The following is a 19338-nucleotide window of genomic DNA, read 5'->3' as shown; positions in this document are numbered from 1 at the left end:
ATAATTAGCTATCTAGTGGTTTCGTAAGGCGCCAAGTTTCTGCTTCATACGTCCTCCCCGACAGCTGGCATTGGTTGTATACTAGGAGAAAAAAAAGGACCGAGCAACGTAAACAATTAAGACAAGATACGCGCATGCAGCTTACATCAGAAACACGCGGGTCAAGATATCGCTTCGCAGAAAACTAATGCGAAGGAAGAAAGACAGGAGGCAGGCACAAGCGTTGTTTTCCTCGTCCACCGAATTCTTCTACCTGATTTATTTATAGTTACGTTCTCTGTCTACAATTGTCTGAAATTATGCTGAGTATAGCTGATATCTTAAATTTTGTGTATTGCTCTGTTTGCGACATTTATGTAGTGGCCATGTACGTGTCAGTTTTGCATAAAACCTTCCCATCTTCTTTGCGCTGTACATGTGGGCAGCTGAAAAGAACAATATGTCGCTACTATGACATTATTGTTACAGACCGAAAAAAAACCAACAAAAGTTTAAGCCTGAACCAACCACCTTCCAGAATTTAGATGAGTACAGAACACTTCCGCCATTTATATGTTCATGCCGGCTCAATTCTAAGTTCATTACTTCTGTCACCTAAGGGCCTAAAAAGTTGCGGCTAAGGTAAAACTGACATGAGACAATAGTCAGAGCTTGTATGAGGTGCCGTCGCCTTCCCCCTGTCTGACTTCTTTCAGGGAGAACCAATAAGGATCGGTTAATGGGCAGTTTCGAGAAATTGAGCCGAGAAGGGCATGAGTGCTTTGGGCTTCGAGGCGAATTCTTTCATATTGACCTAACCGTCTGCGTCAACGAAAACAAAATTCGCATAAAGTGCAACCATAAAAAGTAGACTTGCTTTTTTACTTATTTTATAAATAAATTGCTGGGCAAATGTTTCGCAACACTCTCAACTATCCGCAATACACATCACTCGCGGTACTGTAGCTGCATTTATACCTTGCTCGTTATTCGCGTTAGCTTACTTCAGGGACTTCGTGGAAGTGGATTGCAATTCATTCGCAGCTCTGGGTTACTCGGTAGCGCTGTGAAACAGACGGCCGTTCTAGCGCCAATTAAACATTCACGTCGTCGTTCCGGCTACAGTGAAAAACAATGAAATAGCGAGCGTACCTGGGATGCTACGGCAGTGTAGATAGTGATTGCGTACAGTTTCTGCAATGTCGTGGGTAGTACAGTGCCGCGACACGGCTCATTCTTGGCTATTCGAAGAAGTGTGTCTCCCACAAAGTTCTTTTTTATTTATGGCGTTTCTGTGCACACATCGCGGTCTTCGCCTCCGCCAGTCACCTTTGCCCATTGTCTTTCAGACGTACAGTCGGAGAGGGAGGAGTCGACGGCCCCAGGACGAGCTTTCATAATTGCGCTCTCCGCTGCCACTTCGGACGTTTATTTATTTATTTATTTATTTATTTATTTATTTATTTATTTATTTATTTATTTATTTATTTATTTATTTATTTATTTATTTATTTATTTATTTATTTATTTATTTATTTATTTATTTATTTATTTATTTATTTATTTATTTATTTATTTATTTATTTATTTAAATGCTTACCAATAGCGCTGGCCTACTCTTGTGATGCACTGTGCGCATGCGGTATATAAGACCTACAAACGGACAACATACGAGGGTAGTAAATCGGAAATGGGTAAAAATAAAGTAAAGCTGCAGGTAAAGGTGCAGGTTAACAAAAGTAAGGCAACAAAAAGTTTTGAAAACAGCTCGGAGGTCGTCAGCGGCGTATGCATAAGTTAACATAAGTTAACATGCGTAAATTAACATACATAAGTTAACATACATACATTAACGTACATAACATGCATACGTTAACATGCAAAAGTTATCAAGCATGAGCAAGGTGGTCTTTTCAGCTCAAGACGCACAAGAACAGAAATAAAGGTGCAAACATGCGTAATAAAAATATTGTATTTGTGAAAGCGCGCTTAAAAGAAACAGTTTCGTCACAAAAAATGTCAACAGAATGTAAAAACAGACTGTTGAACGCAAGTTGCCATTGACTATGGCTGGTGCCAGGCTCAGTGAATTCTATCTACATAAGAGCAGCCATGCAGGAAGTGTGGTCTGCTTGGCAATCGCAGACGAACTGAGACGAACTGAGGCGATCTGAAATTTTGAATGAATGCAGTTGAAAAAGAAATCAAATCGCGATTGGATCGTCTGTTAGATAGCTCAACCAGATTCAGAAGCTTCAGAAGATCGCAGTGCGCCTAATGGCTCCGGGGATAGTAACAACAAAATACGATTCTTGTGAAGCGCTATTGAATCCTTTCCAGTCTAAGGGACGACGAAGGGCTTAAACAATTCCAAATTGTAGTGGCAAAGTCGAGCTTAGATCAAATTGGGGCGTGGTACAGTGAGACTAAACATGATAGCTCAGTGAATTCCCTGGTCGAGCGGGAAATCACGTCAAGCGTACGGAGACAGTAGTTGGTCAGGTAGTTTACATGAGAGTTAAAAAGCAGTTTTCCATCCAGCATTATACCCAAATCAGGCACTACAGCAGCACGTTTTACGGGTTTGCCGTGCAAATAGTAAGTAAAAATGAGGGGGAAAGTCTTGCAAGTAAATGATATCAGGATAGTTTCAGAGAGATCCAGCTTTAAATGGTTGCTGTTGCGCCAGGGCGAGATTACATTCATGTCGTTTTGCAACAGGATGCGATCGCCCGGCAAAGAAACGGCGTGATAAAGCTTCATATCGTCGGCGTACTGACAATGCGAAGAGTACATACTAACGAGCTGAATGTCGTTAACAAAACTGTTAAAGAGAAGAGGGCCGAGTGTCGAGCCTTGAGGTACCCCTGAAATCATCGCGAAAGGCCCGAAGGTAGCGCCTAAATTACAAGCATAGTTGGAACGGCCTTTAATGCAACTGCGGAACCACTGGCAAAACTCACAGAACAGACCATACACAGACAATATGCGAAGCAGTAAATCATGATTTACAGCGTCAAAAACCTTGCTGCAGTCGAAATGCACTGAAGAGGAAGTTCTGGGCATTCAAGTAGCAAATAACTAAATTTTGATAGCTGAAACAGCGTCATGTAAATATCTGACCTCGTCTATGTGCGTATGCGCATGTTTAAGTGCTTGAAAACTGACCGGAAACGCTCAGGTTCCCTTCTTTACACTAAATCTGCACGCATTGGCACTTGATAGGCTAATTTCGTGTACGCTGCCGTTGCTTACATCACTCCGTTTTACGCGTGCTTACTCCATTCCCGACACATTCACAAGAGCTTCTCTTTTGGTCTTCTGGATTAAGCACTGACGCTACAAAGTATGCCAAACACGCAAAAAAAGTGCTTTAAATTGAGTTTTTAGCGCGAATTTCAAGCTACACCTAATGAAGACCACTGCGTCTGTCTACCGCATAGCTGGCTCCCCCGCTCACACCATAACAGCTGACCATGATGGTTCGTTCCGCTGGCTTACGATTTGTATTACGCTGCTCGTCACTCTTCCCGAAAATTTTCGCAAACCTTAAATGTAGGCATAACCAAGGTTTTTCGAGGGTCAACCATGCCTCGGTCCCCACTCATTTCTCCAAAAATAAATACCAAAGAATGGTCGAACATAGCCTGTCTTCCACAGCAGTGACACCATGCACATACAGCAGCGAACCGTCCATGTCACTACTTGAAAGGCAAATGCATTGCTTCACTATTAACGAGAAGTTCCATGCATGGCGAATACCAATACTACTTCTTGACAAGTTTTTTTTTGTCAGTATTTTTATTGTAGTGCTCCGTACTTGTAATGCGTGAATACAAGTGTATACACGCATGCACGAGTGTATTCGCGTATTCGTAATCTTGCGCAATACAGCACGCTTTCTTTGTAGTCGGCACTCAGCGCTGTTTTCTTAAAGTATCTTCGTGTTAGCGCTGTTTTCCCAATGTAAGCCCAGTCATTTGACACTGCCCCAGTTCTTATGTCTGAAGTACCTTTCCTCTCAGCCAAAATGACTCTTTTATTTCCAGCAGAAAAAGCCAGCCTATACGGACCACGGAAGGTTAATCTTCCGAATAATATACTCCCCGGAATATATTTTGACGGATTACAAAATATTCCATACAACTGGTTCGCACTTCCCGTTTATGAAACCTACGCTCATCGCTGTTGTAAGTAAAACACGTAAATGTGTTAAATTGTGTGCGCGCTGAATTTTTTCACGATTTGCCCCCCTCGATTCCTTTATATCTCTCAGCCAGGTAAATATAGAAAAGAAAATAGAAAAACGAAAAGAAAGCAAGAAAACACCTTCCTTTTACTGCATTCGATAAAACACTAATACTGCAAGAGCATCATTTCGAAAAGTGCATTATCACAACAGGGCATCACCGAAAACCAGAAATTGAACTGGTGGCTACTAACACATCACCAGTATGCTTCAGCCTCCTCACTGTCAACCCAGATCTATTCAAGTAACAGCAACAGAAAAACGCTCTGATTCTGCTAGGTTTCAAGAAATACGGGCTGTCCTTGTGGATCCAGTGGGATGTGAAAGAAAATATGACCACCACTTGTGAGTCACGGTCAGATAAATAGCTTTTATTAAACAGCGAAGGAAAAAATCCAAAGAAGGGCAGCGAACGCCTCAATTCAGGCGCAATTTCTGTTCGGTGAAGTAGAGACTGTGTGCGGCGGCACGTGGTTGCAGCCCTTATAAGCGCGCATTCATCACGAGGGCGCAGCGCCAATTTTCTCCGGTGCCGTGACCAGAGGCCCTTCTTTGGGGCAACTTTTAACTCCGCGTAGATAGATGTCAGGCGTCGTTTAAGTCGGCAATCTTGGGAAGCCAAGTGTTTGCCTCTTTCCAAACCCCTACCGGAAATGGCTTGCCGCCTTAGCTTTGTTTTTGCTCCCATGGCAGACGTTACGGGGTAAATCCACCATTTACTTTCTGTCATTCGCATTTCCACGAAGCTTCCTTCATTTTAGCTGAACACAGAGGCTAGCCACTGCAGAAAATTGCGCAGCGAGAAAGTGTTGTGTTCTGGATGATTCGTTGCTTGTTCAAACAACATAAACGTGGAGTGATAAAGACGGACGGGAAAGGGATTTCTCACTCGCTCGCTGCCGTCAGTGAGTGTGCTTTTCCGGTGACTTGCTGTATAGGTTGCACGACAAGCGAGGCGAACCGGTCATGTATTTTGATTGCTCGTGCTGATTTGCTTGGGGACGGAACACTTCATGTCTTCATCGGTGACACTAAAAGAAGCGTCTGAACATTTATTTTTCGTGTTGATAGAGTGGTCCTGCTGTTTTAGCTGACGCTTGTTTGATTGAGAAAGACACGCCGTTTATTCTTCATAGTAAGTAATTAAATTGGATGTTTTCTTGTTACACATTTTTTGCACTTCGCCAACATTATGTTGTAAATATTGCTGCCCTGAGCGAACATAATGTTGTAAATATTATTTATATAACATTTTTACAAAAGACCAGCTCTTGTACTTTTATTGTCACAGAAAGTCTACCAAGGGGGATGTGGTAGCAGAGCTCTGGTCATTTATAAAGACGTTCACTGATGTGTTTTGCTTTTTAGACTTTCATAGAGAAATGGTTGCAAAATATAACTGTATGTTTTTACTTCCCTGGCATCAAATACAGCATAAAAGAATAATTTTCTGTACCTGCAGTTTAGGTTTCGGCATTTAACACATGTGGCCCATCGCTTCCCTAGTGCGTGAAGTCTCCAATAAAAGCGTGCCTTATTAACCCTTTTAATTTGTTATAACACTGAGTAGTATGACCATGTATTATACTCCTCATAAAAACACGTTTTTATGAGGAGAAAAAGTGGCGTAGCTTGCACTAGTGGTGCAAGGCTGGAGAAACAGCCGAGCTGGCGGCACCTCTCTCTCCCTTCGTCGGAGACCCGGCTGTTGCACCTGACAGGGATTTCCGAACTTGCAGCTGAAAGTTTTCCATGACTGACGGGCCCGGATCGAGAGAGCTTTCAGATCTCTCCCAACGTGGACCGCGTTACCACGCGCTAGAACCCGCAGCAACCGGCTGCGCGAAGTCGTCATCTGTAGCGCGAGCTGTCCTGTGCTCCCCAGTTCAGGCGCGAACGCACGTGATCGGGCGAGAGAACAGCACACGAGAGATAACTCCATGAACGCAAGCCAGAGTGTTCTCGAAGGTCGAGCTGGCCGATGACAAGCGCTCCTCACGAGGCGCACACTCACGTACGCTCGGCAATTTTTCGTGTTTTTTTCGAGCTCCTCAACTGGTGTAAGCCCACGCGCAAGCTTGGACGACGCCGGGCACTCCTCACGAGACGCACGCTCCCGTGCGCTCGGCTGCCCTGAGTGTTCTGGTAGCGCTCATCGCAGAACTAGAAGCCTTAACAGCTCTGCTGTTAAAAGAATTCATAACTTCTGACTGCAGCAAAACACGTCGACAGACTGCCATGCCCCTTTACCGCTCCATGAACACGCACCATAGAGCTTCTTAGTAAGTACACTGAAATACTGAAACTGCGCCTGGGAAATCATGTAGACGTGGGGGGTTATGGGAAGATCAGTGCTGCTGGCTTAGCAAGTTTTTCGGATTCCTAAGGGTCTGCCTGAGTTTGTTTTCTTCACTATGCATTGCTGGGTCTACGAGGTAGCCGAAATGGTCGAAACTCGCTTCGCCTCTCTCGCTTCGCTTATGAACTTCGAATTTTTTGTTCATGCTAAGACAGCTGATCTGTGTTATAAGCAAGTGGGAGGACCAGTGCCGGCGAGCAATCATCGGTACATATTTACATAAGTACAAACCCACCATGTAGGTATGCTAGTTTGTGGTAAAGAGGGTTCGCTTTCTGGTTCTCGCTCTTTTTTTGCAGTAGCAGTAGATATGTTAAAGCTCCTGGTCGCCGCGAAAGTTGTAGCAGACAAATTATTACTAAAATATTGGCAAAATAAGAGTCTTCAATGAGTCTTCTCTCAAACTTTTACATTATTGCTAGCTAGGAGCTCGGTCTGCAGAATAGTCGGCACAACCGTTCCAGCAGACTCTCAAATACACTTTAGTTTTAGTTTCGTTAGCATTATAACAGCGTGTTTTACTTTATGCTTATACAATTACACACTCTTCTTTGCGTTTTTGTGGCACTGTATATGAATTTATGGTCACTAAATCTTTTCACTCCAAGCCAATGATGAAACTAGAGTGACCGTATGGTTTGATGGCGGCCCATGATGACACAGATGGGCTTGATATGAGCCGCATAGACGCTAGCGCTAGATTCCTCTGTAGTGTATATTGCAAGAAACTCTACGCTATGAACATCGGGCGGCCGACAGCGGACTTGGGTGGACTTCGTTCGTCGCATAACCTTCACCGCAACATCACTATGCGTGCGGTGGTGCACCCTTTAAAGGCAGACGCGAGGTCCTCCTCAACGAAGCCACTGCACATTTTAAGCGGTATTCACACGAGGACGTTTTTCAGCTGAGAAATCCGACCGTGGTCATGACGTCACCACAGGTGGACTTCTTCTCGGCCAGCTCCTTCGCTCACACCAAAGATGTGACTGTCAGAGGTGTATCAGTGTTTGTAGATTATACTATTCGCCCGAGCAGAGCTCCCGTAGGGCTGGCGATTCCGTGACGATGGTTGTTTCTGAAAAGCCCCTCCACACATTTATCATCCACCACCATAAAAACGGTCATGGACTACGTAGAAAACGAAGCGCGACGCGCACGGCAGTAAGAAAAAAGGTGCGTTCGGAGCAGCTGGTGGGCCGTTTAGAGATGTTTAGGCTTAGCACCGCCGCGAATTTTCGGTTGCCGCTTTTATAAAAGGCATAAATGGTGATTTATAGTGTGATTGTCACCCATATTAGTATCTCCTTTCCTGAATATGCAACAGAGTTGGTGCCCTGAGTGTCATTCTGGCGAAAGGTAGCTAGCGGTCGCTGGAGCGAGCTGCCTACTTCACGGCCATAGACAACCCAATCATGCCGCCGACGCTGGCGCGTACCGTGGTCGTGATATTCGGGCCTTCTGATGAGGGTGCTTGTCGTGTGCGGGGAGTATTTTCACGCCCAGCGTAATAAAAAAAAGCATTGTAAATACAGTGCCTATAAGGTAGATGGTGCTAGTTGCCAGACAAGCCAGCAAAATCCCACCGCCTCCGCTCCCAAGGATCGGATCGTTTGCGGCGAGGGAATGAAACGTCCGACCTCCGACCGGAGCGGCGAGCCGGCGAGAAATCGTGACGTAGGAGTCGCGTGACCGTTTCATTCTACGAAAGTAGCCATCCGCGTATCCGGCTCTTAGTAGCACCGAAGAACATCTCTCACGCCCACTGCACGCAAACATACTGCCGTGTCACTCTAGACTGCATCATATTCGCCCAACAATATATCCGTCCCCTAATTGCTCTTGTTGTAGAACGATAGCATCGTCCATCTCGTATGGGCATACGCTGAAGACCCCTTTCTCTTAATCCCCTCAACCAAGTTCTGAGAGGAGGCGCTGGGCAGCTCACACTTGCAGACTCAGCAGAATCTCGCCGAACGAGCGGCCACGGTCACCGGTAGGCTGCGGCTACTGGTCGCCCCACTTACCTAACCTGACTTTTGAAATAAACATGTCTCTCTCTCTCTCTCTCTCTCTCTCTCTCTCTCTCTCTCTCTCTCTCTCTCTCTCTCTCTCTCTCTCTCTCTCTCTCTCTCTCTCTCTCTCTCTCTCTCTCTCTCTCTCTTCAATCCTGAGCTCGAACCACAAAAAACAACAAAAGAAGAAGAACGGCCCGTTATAAATGCTTCTCGAAGTTTTTGCCTCACTAACTTGACAAACTATAGTCCTCCTTCTGAGCTGCTATGAACTCTAGACGGCTTTATACTTTCGTCTAAACGGCATTATATGAATATAGCGTGCCCTTTTTTCCCCTCATTAGCGCCTTGTATACTATGACCGGACGCCCGGACGAATTTTTCGCTGGATCCAGGTGTGACTGACATCCTGCAATACTACAACTGAAATGCAAGCGATTTTTTTTTTTCATTGGGAAAGTTATGCTAAGAGGAAACTAAGGCATGGATAGACTATTTCAACTGCAAGAGCGGCACTACTACAACACTCCTCGTGTCACGAATGGCACAACCTGCTGCGGGATCATGTTTATCAGTCTTACGATCATGTCACGCGATACCGTAATGAACAATATATACTAGGTCCCGCTTTTAACTCACCCGAGAGAAAATATTTTGATCGCTCTTCTAATCTGAAGGAAGCGCCACGCTGAAGATTCGTGTGTTAAGTACAGCACGAAAGCACTTGGCGTTAAAAAAAAAACCCAAGGCGGAATCCAAAGACAATTTGAGCTTATTGGGAGCATCGAGCTTCATTCCACCGAGAACTCTTTCCAGAGGTAAGCTTTCTCAGTTGTGCCTCCGCTTTCTCACGGACTAGAGGCACCGTTTGCTCCAGCGATACGCCATATCTGCGCCGACCCCGCGATTTTATTTTATGTTAAAAGCATTACGCAAAGTTCAATGTGAGTATCCTGCAATGTATCACTCCACTTTTCGATCTTAGCAGTGCCAGAAGATGGTAAAAACTACCCTTCATTTCTTTCAGGTGGCCGGAATCGCATGAATGTTGCTGCCATAGGGCATACGCGCTTGTATGTTGTTGGCTTGATTGCGGGGTGCACGCAGAATATTTAGCACGCGCTTCCGGTAAACATTCGTCGAACAATGTTGTAAACGTCTGTTATAATATCATAAAGTCGCAGCAGCTTAACAAACAAACCAGTGAAAAGCACGCTACACGAACAAGAGAATAAGCATCTCCTTAATGCCACGGGTGCCCATGGAACCGAATAAGTTATGCTTTATCGTATGCCCTGTCACTCTTCAGGTGCGGTAGATGCCGTAGTGCACCAGCTTCTGTCTAATATCCAGCTTTATATCCACGTAACAAGGAGTGACGAGTGGAAATCCGCGTGTAAGAAGCTCTATTTTAGATATTTATGTCAAAATATGGAAACTATGAGCTTATCAAAAGAAGCTAGGTAGGTCATTCGAGTTTTCCCTGGCAGGTTGAAGCTTCTTGAGACGTAAACCTGACGTACATTGGTAGGTTGCTCACCAAGTACTCTGCATGCTGGTTGAATCTCAGGTGACAAGTGTCTGTGCCTTTCAGATGCGTTACAAAAAAAAAACCCCTTTACCACTATTGCAAAATCCTACTTATAATGATGACCTTTAATAATGTCTCAGGAAGAAAGGCCCGAAAATAATTAAAGCGAAGCTTTTTACCTCTACCTCTATTCAGAGCTCGCTCTCACAGGGCCGAAATTTCAAGAAGAATGGTTCGGGTACATGGCGACTTTCGAAATAGATACATTTCGTAGTTTTTCGCTGCGGCAGAAGCCTGAAAAATGTCAATGCAATTAAGTTCTCGAACGTAGAAACATTCCGTAGAAAAAATAAAACCACGGCTACCACCTGTGACGCGCCAGCGAGAAAGGCTGTTCGGGCTGTAGTTTATGGACGGTTCCACTCCGAGTAAAAGGGAGGCACTCCTAACTGCCCTTGCCGGCTTTCTTTGTTTTGATGTGTTTTCTCAAAACACCGACTCTGTAAGAAAATTGTTTGCTTAATGCCGAGAGTTATTGGCCACCATCCCGAATTTCCGGTAAAATTAATATGGGCACCCTCTTACGAAGTCTGACAGCTTGCGAGTCGAGTTGAAATATTTGGGTAATTTACATATCGGTTGGTATTTATTTAGTGGAGAGCTTTTTTTTTTTTGACGCTGACGTTCAACATTCAGCAAACACATATTTAGTGCAAGGTGCGCGAATAGCCTTTGTTTCATATTTTAACGTTGAACAAATAAATTTTATGGACTGGGGGAGGAAGGAAGAGAAATCTATTTATGAAGCGGTGGGGTCAGCCAGACCGGCCGCCCGACTTGCTACGCCGGATGTGGGTGAAAGAGACATAAAAAATTCGCCTGAATATCGGCATACGTTAACGACGAAACTTGTTCTCCGAATTCATGGTCAAAAGTTGTCGTGTTTGAGTTTAGGCATGGACATTAAAATTTTAGTTGGTTATTCCTGCTCAAAATTTCCCCGTTGAAACCTTCTGTTTACCTTCCTACTCAAAATTTGTCATGTAAACTTTCCGGACAGGAACTACCCAAAAAAGCTGACGTAAAATTATCAAAGATAATTACTCCTCACCCATTTGCATAAAAGTAAAACAAATGGGGGTGCCACCTGCTGCCATTTTGCCGTTTATGCACGAGCGAGAGGTTTCACTGCCTAATTAAAACTGCCGCTCAAACTGTCTCTGTCATCTGCCAGCGGGTATTTTGCCACCCGGTGTTGGGTTTACGTTTCTGCAATCGTGACGGTGGTGACAGCCAGTGCACAAGAGAAATGTCTCTTTCGTTTCATTCGCATGCTGCGCTTGTTCTTCATGTCATGAATCTCTTTATGACGCACGAACGCGTTACGAAATGGCAAAGGAGCTCCAAATCGCCCGCTAAAAAGCCTACAAAATCCGAGGGGATGCTCAGATCTTCTTGGAGAGTACTCCAAATAGGGTAGCAATTCATTTCATGAAAACGGGTGGGAGGGAGGGGGGGGTCTGAGAGGAGGAAAAACTTCGATGCCACGCCGCCTCAATAGGCGTTGCCCCGTGAAGCCAAGCAGAAAATTAAGGTGGAAACCGCCGTGTCCATCGCTTTGCCACAGACCGCCGAGTTCGTATCAGCGGCCAGTCGATATACGGTGTGGCGGACAGGTGCGCGTTCGTCTGTCCGTGCGCCTTCGCTAAGAAGCTGGTCGGCTGCGCGCCTTACGGCGCAGGAAAGCGTGCCTTCGGCCGGAACGAGAGCGGATTACTCCCGGAAACGGAAAGCCGGGAATAAGGGGCTTAGAGGATGGACTGGCCGCTTCACTGGGCTGACGACGCCAAGTATGGTTATGAAAGCGGACTTCAGGCGTTTTCTCCCAACTCTTAGGCCTTCCGAGTCACTGACGCGAAGATTGTTCCCTTCCCTCTAACCGAAGGACGGCTTGCAGGCCGGCCAAGCGGTCAAATTGGAGCGCGAGTGACTCGTTCTTTGGCCGGCTTACGGCTTGAAAGCGGCCATTCTACGCGCAGACAAAAGTTTCCCCGCGGTATCTGACGTGGGCGCGTTGATATTTATCGCTCATCACTGAGCAAGCAAGTACAGCGGGCATTTATTTTGGAGAGGGAGATGTAACTTTGAATGAGGATGACTGGGAAGAAAAAAACAAAGTTGGAGAGCTATTTTCCGGTGGGCTCAAACGCGCACCAGTCACGGCTGTCCCTAACGCGAGTCATGACGTCCAGATAGCCCTGCAGTGCGAAAAGCAGAAATGCAAGCATTCACGACTTTTGTTATCACCGCCGCATGATAAGAATCGGAGCATGCATAAAAAAAGTGAGAATGGTATTTACACGCGGATAAGAGCAGCAGTTTTTTTTTTGTTTTTGAGTTTCTTTATTGTTGGTGAGTTTGCGAGGAAAATAAATGAAAGAGGCCTACATTGTACCTTACAATGCGTGCAAATATACTCTACATGTATTTGCGGCACCATAAAGAAATAAAACGTCAACATATAACTATTATTTTGAACGGTAAACTTCTACATTTACCTCAGTAATTGTCAAATAATTGTTTAGCTGGCTACGATAACACAAAGTGGCGGCCACCTGTTTTTTTTTAAGTTGTACCCTTGAAAACTGTACCAACCTTACTTATTACGAGACAACTACAACGTATTATTGTACACGACCACTACAACATGTCGTCATTATTGATGTAATAATCAGTGTGGAAGTTTAAAATCACGTTAAAATAAAATCCACCAACAACAGTCTTAGTTAATTAGAAAAATGTTGGACTAATGTCAAATTAAAAAAAATATATTTTACTTTCATGGTGACGACAGGGATTGAGCTAAGAAACGCGGCGTAAAATTGTGGCGCCCATTTAAAAGGAGACTCGTACCAAATTTTAACAGCCAAAATGTTTAGAAAATCGTTAAAGTTTTGTGTCCGCAGTTGGAAGTACCAAGAAAATGCCGAGCGCTCGGGTGTGTGTGCCTCGCGGCGACCGTCCAGCGTGTCCGGCGCACGTTTGTCAAGCCACGCATACCCGCTTATAGAGATTGGCCAAAAAAAAAAAAAAAAAAAAAGAGGAAAGCTCCAGCCTTCGCCGTAATCCTGGCAACACTTGCTCGGAACGAGAAAGACACCTCATAGACCCCTCTTCAAGGTGATGTCCAATTATTATCACTTCCAAAAAGTTAAAAGAAGCTCACACTTATAGCAACAATGATGGAGCAATGGTCATCGCGGCAGCGAAGAAGAAGCACATCGGCTGCACTCGTGGACTTAAACCGTCGTGATGGTCGTGAAGGTTGCGCACAACTTCGCTACCTTCAACTCTTACGCGTTACTGTGAGCTTCAGTCATTGTTTTTGCAGCGCTTACCGTTATAAACAGCTAGTGGCTTCCAAACAAGATAGCACGAATTAATACTGATTAAGGGGTCGCCGATGACGAGTGCCATCAGTTTAGGAGAGCAGCCAAGCTCACGGCCTCCAGAATTCCATCTCCCTTGACGGTCAAGGTGAAGCACGGGAACTCTAAAGTAGCGGGACTGTACGAAAAAAAAAACAAAAAAAAACAAGAGCCGTAATAGTCTTCACAAAACTGGTCGTTTTTGCAGTATCGGCAAGTCGTTTTCTACTACCGTATAGAAATAACGCACAGTTCTTTACCGTAGTGGTCATAAATCAAATGCCCAGCACGACGAGGCTGCAGCTAGGAATTAGCGCTTGGAGCGACTGTACTTTGATTCCATCGGTGAAAACTACGGAACTAATAGGCACGTTTTATTTGTTATTTTGCACCCCTCAAAACTGCTTCAGAGCAGCTCAGTATGTTATTTAACCGTGGAATTTCTATTGCGACCGCAGCTGTGGACTGCCCAGGAACTGCTCAGAGCTGCTCTGGACAGCAAATAAAACGGACCCAATGTGGGAAAGGCGACTGGTGGCGGAAACAAAGTAGCGGGAGGGGAATGTTCACTCTTTTCAGGCAGCGCAAATTACTACGAATGAACAAAATCGAAAGGCACTGAACTGGTATTGTTCGCTTTCAGCTGAACCGAGGGGAAACAGGTTTTTCAGGAGCACGAGGCGAAGTGATTACAGATTGCATACACTCCACCTCTAAGCCCGAGCCCTGCTCGGGCGCAGCCAAGTCATTTCCCGAGCGCCGTCAGGGCCCGCTGTCAAAAAATTGTTCCCAATTCACGTGTGAGCGTAGTTGGCAAGCGAAGCCTAACGAGAGCACGGCACATGACAAGATTGACCGGGACGCAGTCCTAATGAGTGCAAGGAACAAAGCGCGATTGCTTGTGATTTGCGATTTAGCATATTTTCCTTTTCATTAGCCTAGTGAAGCGTGGAAGAACAGCAGCTCTGTCCTATAAAAACAAAAACAACACGGGGCTGCTGCCTCTTTCACAGTGGCTTTGTGGTGCTGCTGAAATTGCTTTGGAGCAGCAACTTCTTGCTATCTGTGTAAAGTTGTGATTGTTATTTATATATGATACCAGCTGAGATAAAACTCACCACGGGTATGTAGGTGCTTGAGCAGTCTAACTTCATATAATTTGTTTCGGAATAGCTCTCATCGAACCAGGGTTACAACTGTTTGCTATAACCGCACTCCCCCCTTAAAATACACGAGAATTCTGATTGCATTTACAACTGCACGATGAAATAACCAGCTATCACAAATAAATGAAACCTGACGTTATCATATTGGCGCCACAATGGCCAACGGCTCTGTTAATTTTTATAGATGATATATCTGTGTAAGATTGAGAGGCGCAGCTACAGAACATTTCCGAGATAGTTGGAATTGACGCAAGCCGCATTTTTTTCTACGGACGCTGAACAGAATCGATACATTGAGGGGTATACGTATACCGCTTCGCTGTAGAATCACAAGTTCAGGCCACGCCCGACCTGGGCTTTCGAGTGAGCTGGAGCACGTGCAGCTCTCTAGTAACCGTGCCTTGAAGCCTTTCCCGCAGGAAAACAGAGCTTGCAGTGTTGCACCCTTTTAGGACAAACCTGGGGATTTTGATTACCTGAATATCGCAACACCTTGTGTTGCTGGCTACTCTTATCCGTTTTTTGCAGCTCAAAATATACAGTTTGTAATGGAAACTGTTTTGGGGGGATTCGCGGCATGCTAGACTCACGCCATGCTAAATTCACACCATACTAAATTCGGGAGATTCGCGCCAGCTAAATTCTTCTGCTGTGCTGCTAAAAAAGTTGTGGTGTTAAATTTACGCATGTTTAGTGCGCGGGGTAAACAAATCAAGTTTTCGTGCTGTTTGTTTTTTAACAGCAGTGCTGTTTAAACTTGACGTATGTCCGGTGGTGTATGCAAGAAACAATACCAAGAAAAAAGACTCACGCGGTGCCTCCTGGCGAAGAGGGAGAGCGCGAAAGCGGGGCGCGCCAGATAACAGCAAAGGGCGCGGGCTATCCTCCCGGACTAGTCTCTCAGCAGGTCTCAACTCTAGTCAAGCGCAGCCTCCAGCCGCGTCGAAAGTTAGCCTCGCAGCCAGGCTGAACTCTACTCGGGGAAGGCGCGTTATAAAAGAAGGTGCGTTGCGACACACAGCGCCTCGTGACTCCGCGCCGAGCGCATCCTTGAGACTCCTGCAAAACATGGGTCGGCCGAAGAAGTGTGTAACTCCTGAGGAAGAGAGAGAGAGAGAGAGAAACTTTATTGCGTGTCCGGCAGAGTGAATTAGGCCGTGGGGGTCGGCCCCGATCCCGGGCGGGTAGAGCCCGTAATGGCTTGCGCCACCACAGGTCCTTCCCGCTGTCGGGTCAGGGCTTCCTACACCTGCCGGATGGCCTGGAGTTGGGTGTTGTAGTCTGAGGAGGTGATGGCTTCTCGCAGTTCATTTTTGGTGGCAATTCTTGTGCTTCAGAGTGTGTTTGTAGGTGAGTGCAATCGTTGAGGATGTGCGCTGTCGTAGCGGGGTATCCTGCACACTCCTGAGGAAGAAGCAGCGCAGCACGAACGCCGTCATGTGGCTGCTCGAGAACATCTTGTAAAATCCGGCTAAACTTAACCTCACGCCCCAACACTTAGCCTAGCCTACCAAGAACATCGCAAAGCCCATCAAAACTTAGCAAAGGCTAGCAAAACCTAGCGAAATTTAGCAAAACCGGAAGAAGCTGGGTCGACCCTCAGCTATGCGGTTTCTCCAGCCTTGAACCACTACTACAAGCTGCGCCAATTTTTTAGTATTATGATAGGCTTTATGCATACGATGGTGAAAGCACCAATGATGATGCTTTGCCTTTGAGACGGTAGTAATGCAGCATTATATGTTAGAGAGAATTTAGTTATTATCACACCCATTCGTACAGGCGGAATATGGGGTTACCGCCGCTGTTATAACGCAGTTGTGGTTCCACAGCTGGGGCTACGTAAGTTGTTCGCATGATTCGGGGCTACGGCAGATCATTGCCGCGAGAGAGATCACGTGAATTTCAATATTTCGGGAATACTCGGGGCTCCTCCGGTAGCCACCAAACAGCCTTTTCAGAGCAAACAAATCAGCGGTGATGGTGTGACCACGTGACGGCGCATTAGGTTTGGATGGCAGCTTTTAATGCGTAGCATTCTTTGCCGAGTACCCCCACAGCCAGGAGCGTGTAACGCAATAAATTTCGACAGAAATGCAGATTTCGCGAAAGTTCCAAATATAATCGTTAGAACAACGTAAATGGAGGTAATTGGTCAAACGAAATTTTGAAAAACTAAACAAACACAAAAACATAGAGACTTACGGAAAATGTTAAAACGTATACCACATGGCATTTCCACAATAATGTAGATTTCGCGAAAGTTTCACCTGTAATCGTTATAACTTATAATTGCATAAATGGAGATAATTGGTTGAACAAAATTTTGAAAAACTAAAAAAATAAGAAAAATATAAAATAATTCCTGTAACTCGCGAACCGTGTAACGCCCTGAATTCCCACAATAATGCAGATCTTGCGAAAGTTCCAAATGTGCTCCTTATAGTAACGTAAATTGAGATCGGGTGAAATTTTGAAAAACTAAAAAATAAGAAGAATATTGAAAAAAACGGAAAATGGCAAAACGTATAACGCATGGCATTTCCACAATATTCGAAATTTCGCGAAAGTATCACCTGCAATCGTTAGAATAGCGTAATTGGAGATAACGGTCGGACAGGATTTAGAAAAAAAAATTGCTGGAAAAAAACTCACACTCAAGACAGGCGGTATAAGATTGCTACGCATTCGTAGATAATTCTCTGAATTTCTGCAGAATTTTTTAAACGAGTACTTGTGGCGTATGCCACCTGCAGCCCTGGACGTCCGTCTGGCTGCACTAAAGCGTAACCATCGACGAAAGAATCCACGGCGCGTGTGTTCCCGATACGAAGCGACGATTTTCGTACCATGGCAACTGCAGCGCGCGTTGATTCAGCAGCGCGGGAAAACCTGCCCTTTCAGAACGTTAAAGCGACGAAATGCTAGTTCCGGTGCAACCACGAAGTCTCGAATGCTCTCGCCGTGCAGCTCCCATGCACATTCGTGGACAAATGTGTGATTGTAGGGTTTAACACACCGACGCAACGCAGGCGATGAGGCACGCCGTAGTGGAGGGCTCCGGATTAATTTTGGCCACCTGGGGATCTTCAACGTGCGCCGAAATCTCGTGCACACGGCCGTTTTTGCTTTTCACCACCATCAGAAAAGCGGCCGCCGCCTCCGGGAATCGAACCCGCGTCCCCGTGCTTAGAGTCATGGACAAATGAAATGCGGTCACGAAAATAGGAACCAGAACATGCCAAATAGAAAAATAGTGTTCGTTGAGGTTTTATAATGGCGCGCTACTGGTATATTCGGAAAATCACAGTTCCCCGTTGTTTTTCTAACTAAGTAACGCGTCATTTTGATTTGCATGGAAACAAATCGCGCTTTTTGTGTCTTTTGCTACATATTTTCGCGTTGGCGTTTTATTTGTCCATAACTGTATTTGTGTGAAGAGCTCACTAATTTACTTATACCACAACAAATATAGCGGAAGGGGAATAGCACCTGCGATAAACATTGCTAGCAACTTTCAGCCAGTGCTAGCATTGCTAGCAATTTTTAGTTACGATATGCGAGCGGTGTCAGTCGCTTTAGAAACGCATGTATTGTGATTTTTTTATGACTTACAACGCGCAGTCTCGCGTTATTTAAAAACACTCCTGCCAGTGCACCTCATTGCATTTGAGTCAGCGCGCAGCGGACTGGTGAATGAATGTGGACTGCGCCCTTGCCTTGCTCTTTGCAGAACCGGCGGCAGCTTCGACAGCTGTACTGAAGATGATGCACCCGCTGAGCGCCAGCGTTCTTGTCCTGCTGGGTGTCGTGCTGCTGGCCAAGGCGTCGGCGCCTGCCCCCGCAACCTACGAAACCGAATCTTGGTGCGTGCCTCTCCTTGCTGCTCAACCCACATTCGGGCGCCGCGCGGGCTTTAGCCGCAGACGAAATCGGCCGGAGCTCGGTGGCAAGGTGACGGCCATAGAGTTTTAGACTAATATATACTAGAAGAAAATCTGGCGCCGCTGTCTAGGCGAGCCGTGCTTCAGCGAGCTTTCCGTCTTGTGCCGGGCAGGCACGTTCCACTTGTCCTTGGCATGGCTCATGAACCGGTTAAAAAGTTGCCTCTGGCGGCAAAAAATCTGGAATTTTATTTTAAAACGTTGTTGAAATGTTGTGAATTTTATAAAAATGGAGTTTCAAAAAGATTTATGTGTGAAGGATCGTTTAAAAGCCTTCTGCTGGACGAACAAGGAAAAAAAATGTTACATTCGTTGTTGATTCTGGCTCGAAGTGCAAAACGAAGCCATGTGGCTAGCCAAGTCAAGTAGGCTCGGAACATCGCTTGCTGCTATGATGGCGCCCACGACGGAACGCGAGTGCAGCGACAGATTTTCCTCTAGTATATAGTAGTAAGAAACTCTATAGTGAAGGCATTTTGCACTGGTGACTGGACTTTTTTTTTTTTTTTTGTATTGATGGCAACTGCTAACCACTGATGGCTGCAGACTTTTAAACAGAAGCTATCGGTATGCTGTGTTGAAGGTCAAGGCAGCTTTCCAGATTTATGTTGCTAGTTGGCGGATTGCCTTAAATTTATGAAATAAGCGCACGAGTCCGCCTATTTCG

At 45.5% G+C, this 19338-nt stretch overlaps 1 protein-coding gene across 3 annotated transcripts in view; it reads left to right on the top strand.

The window, feature by feature from the left end:
• LOC144174832 (uncharacterized) overlaps window positions 1-19338 on the top strand; it is a 365599-nt gene that overhangs the window by 333094 nt on the left and 13167 nt on the right. For all 3 annotated transcript variants that reach the window (XM_077703752.1, XM_077703751.1, XM_077703753.1), the window contains exon 2: window positions 18461-18593. In XM_077703752.1, coding sequence (XP_077559878.1) covers window positions 18461-18593 — 133 coding nt within the window. The remainder of the gene's footprint in view (window positions 1-18460; window positions 18594-19338) is intronic.

This window comes from Haemaphysalis longicornis, unplaced genomic scaffold, assembly GCF_048455015.1.
Source record: "Haemaphysalis longicornis isolate Haplotype H1 unplaced genomic scaffold, Haemaphysalis longicornis Haplotype H1 scaffold_3, whole genome shotgun sequence".
Classification (NCBI taxonomy): domain Eukaryota; kingdom Metazoa; phylum Arthropoda; class Arachnida; order Ixodida; family Ixodidae; genus Haemaphysalis; species Haemaphysalis longicornis.
This window is presented reverse-complemented; position numbering and strand designations above follow the sequence as displayed.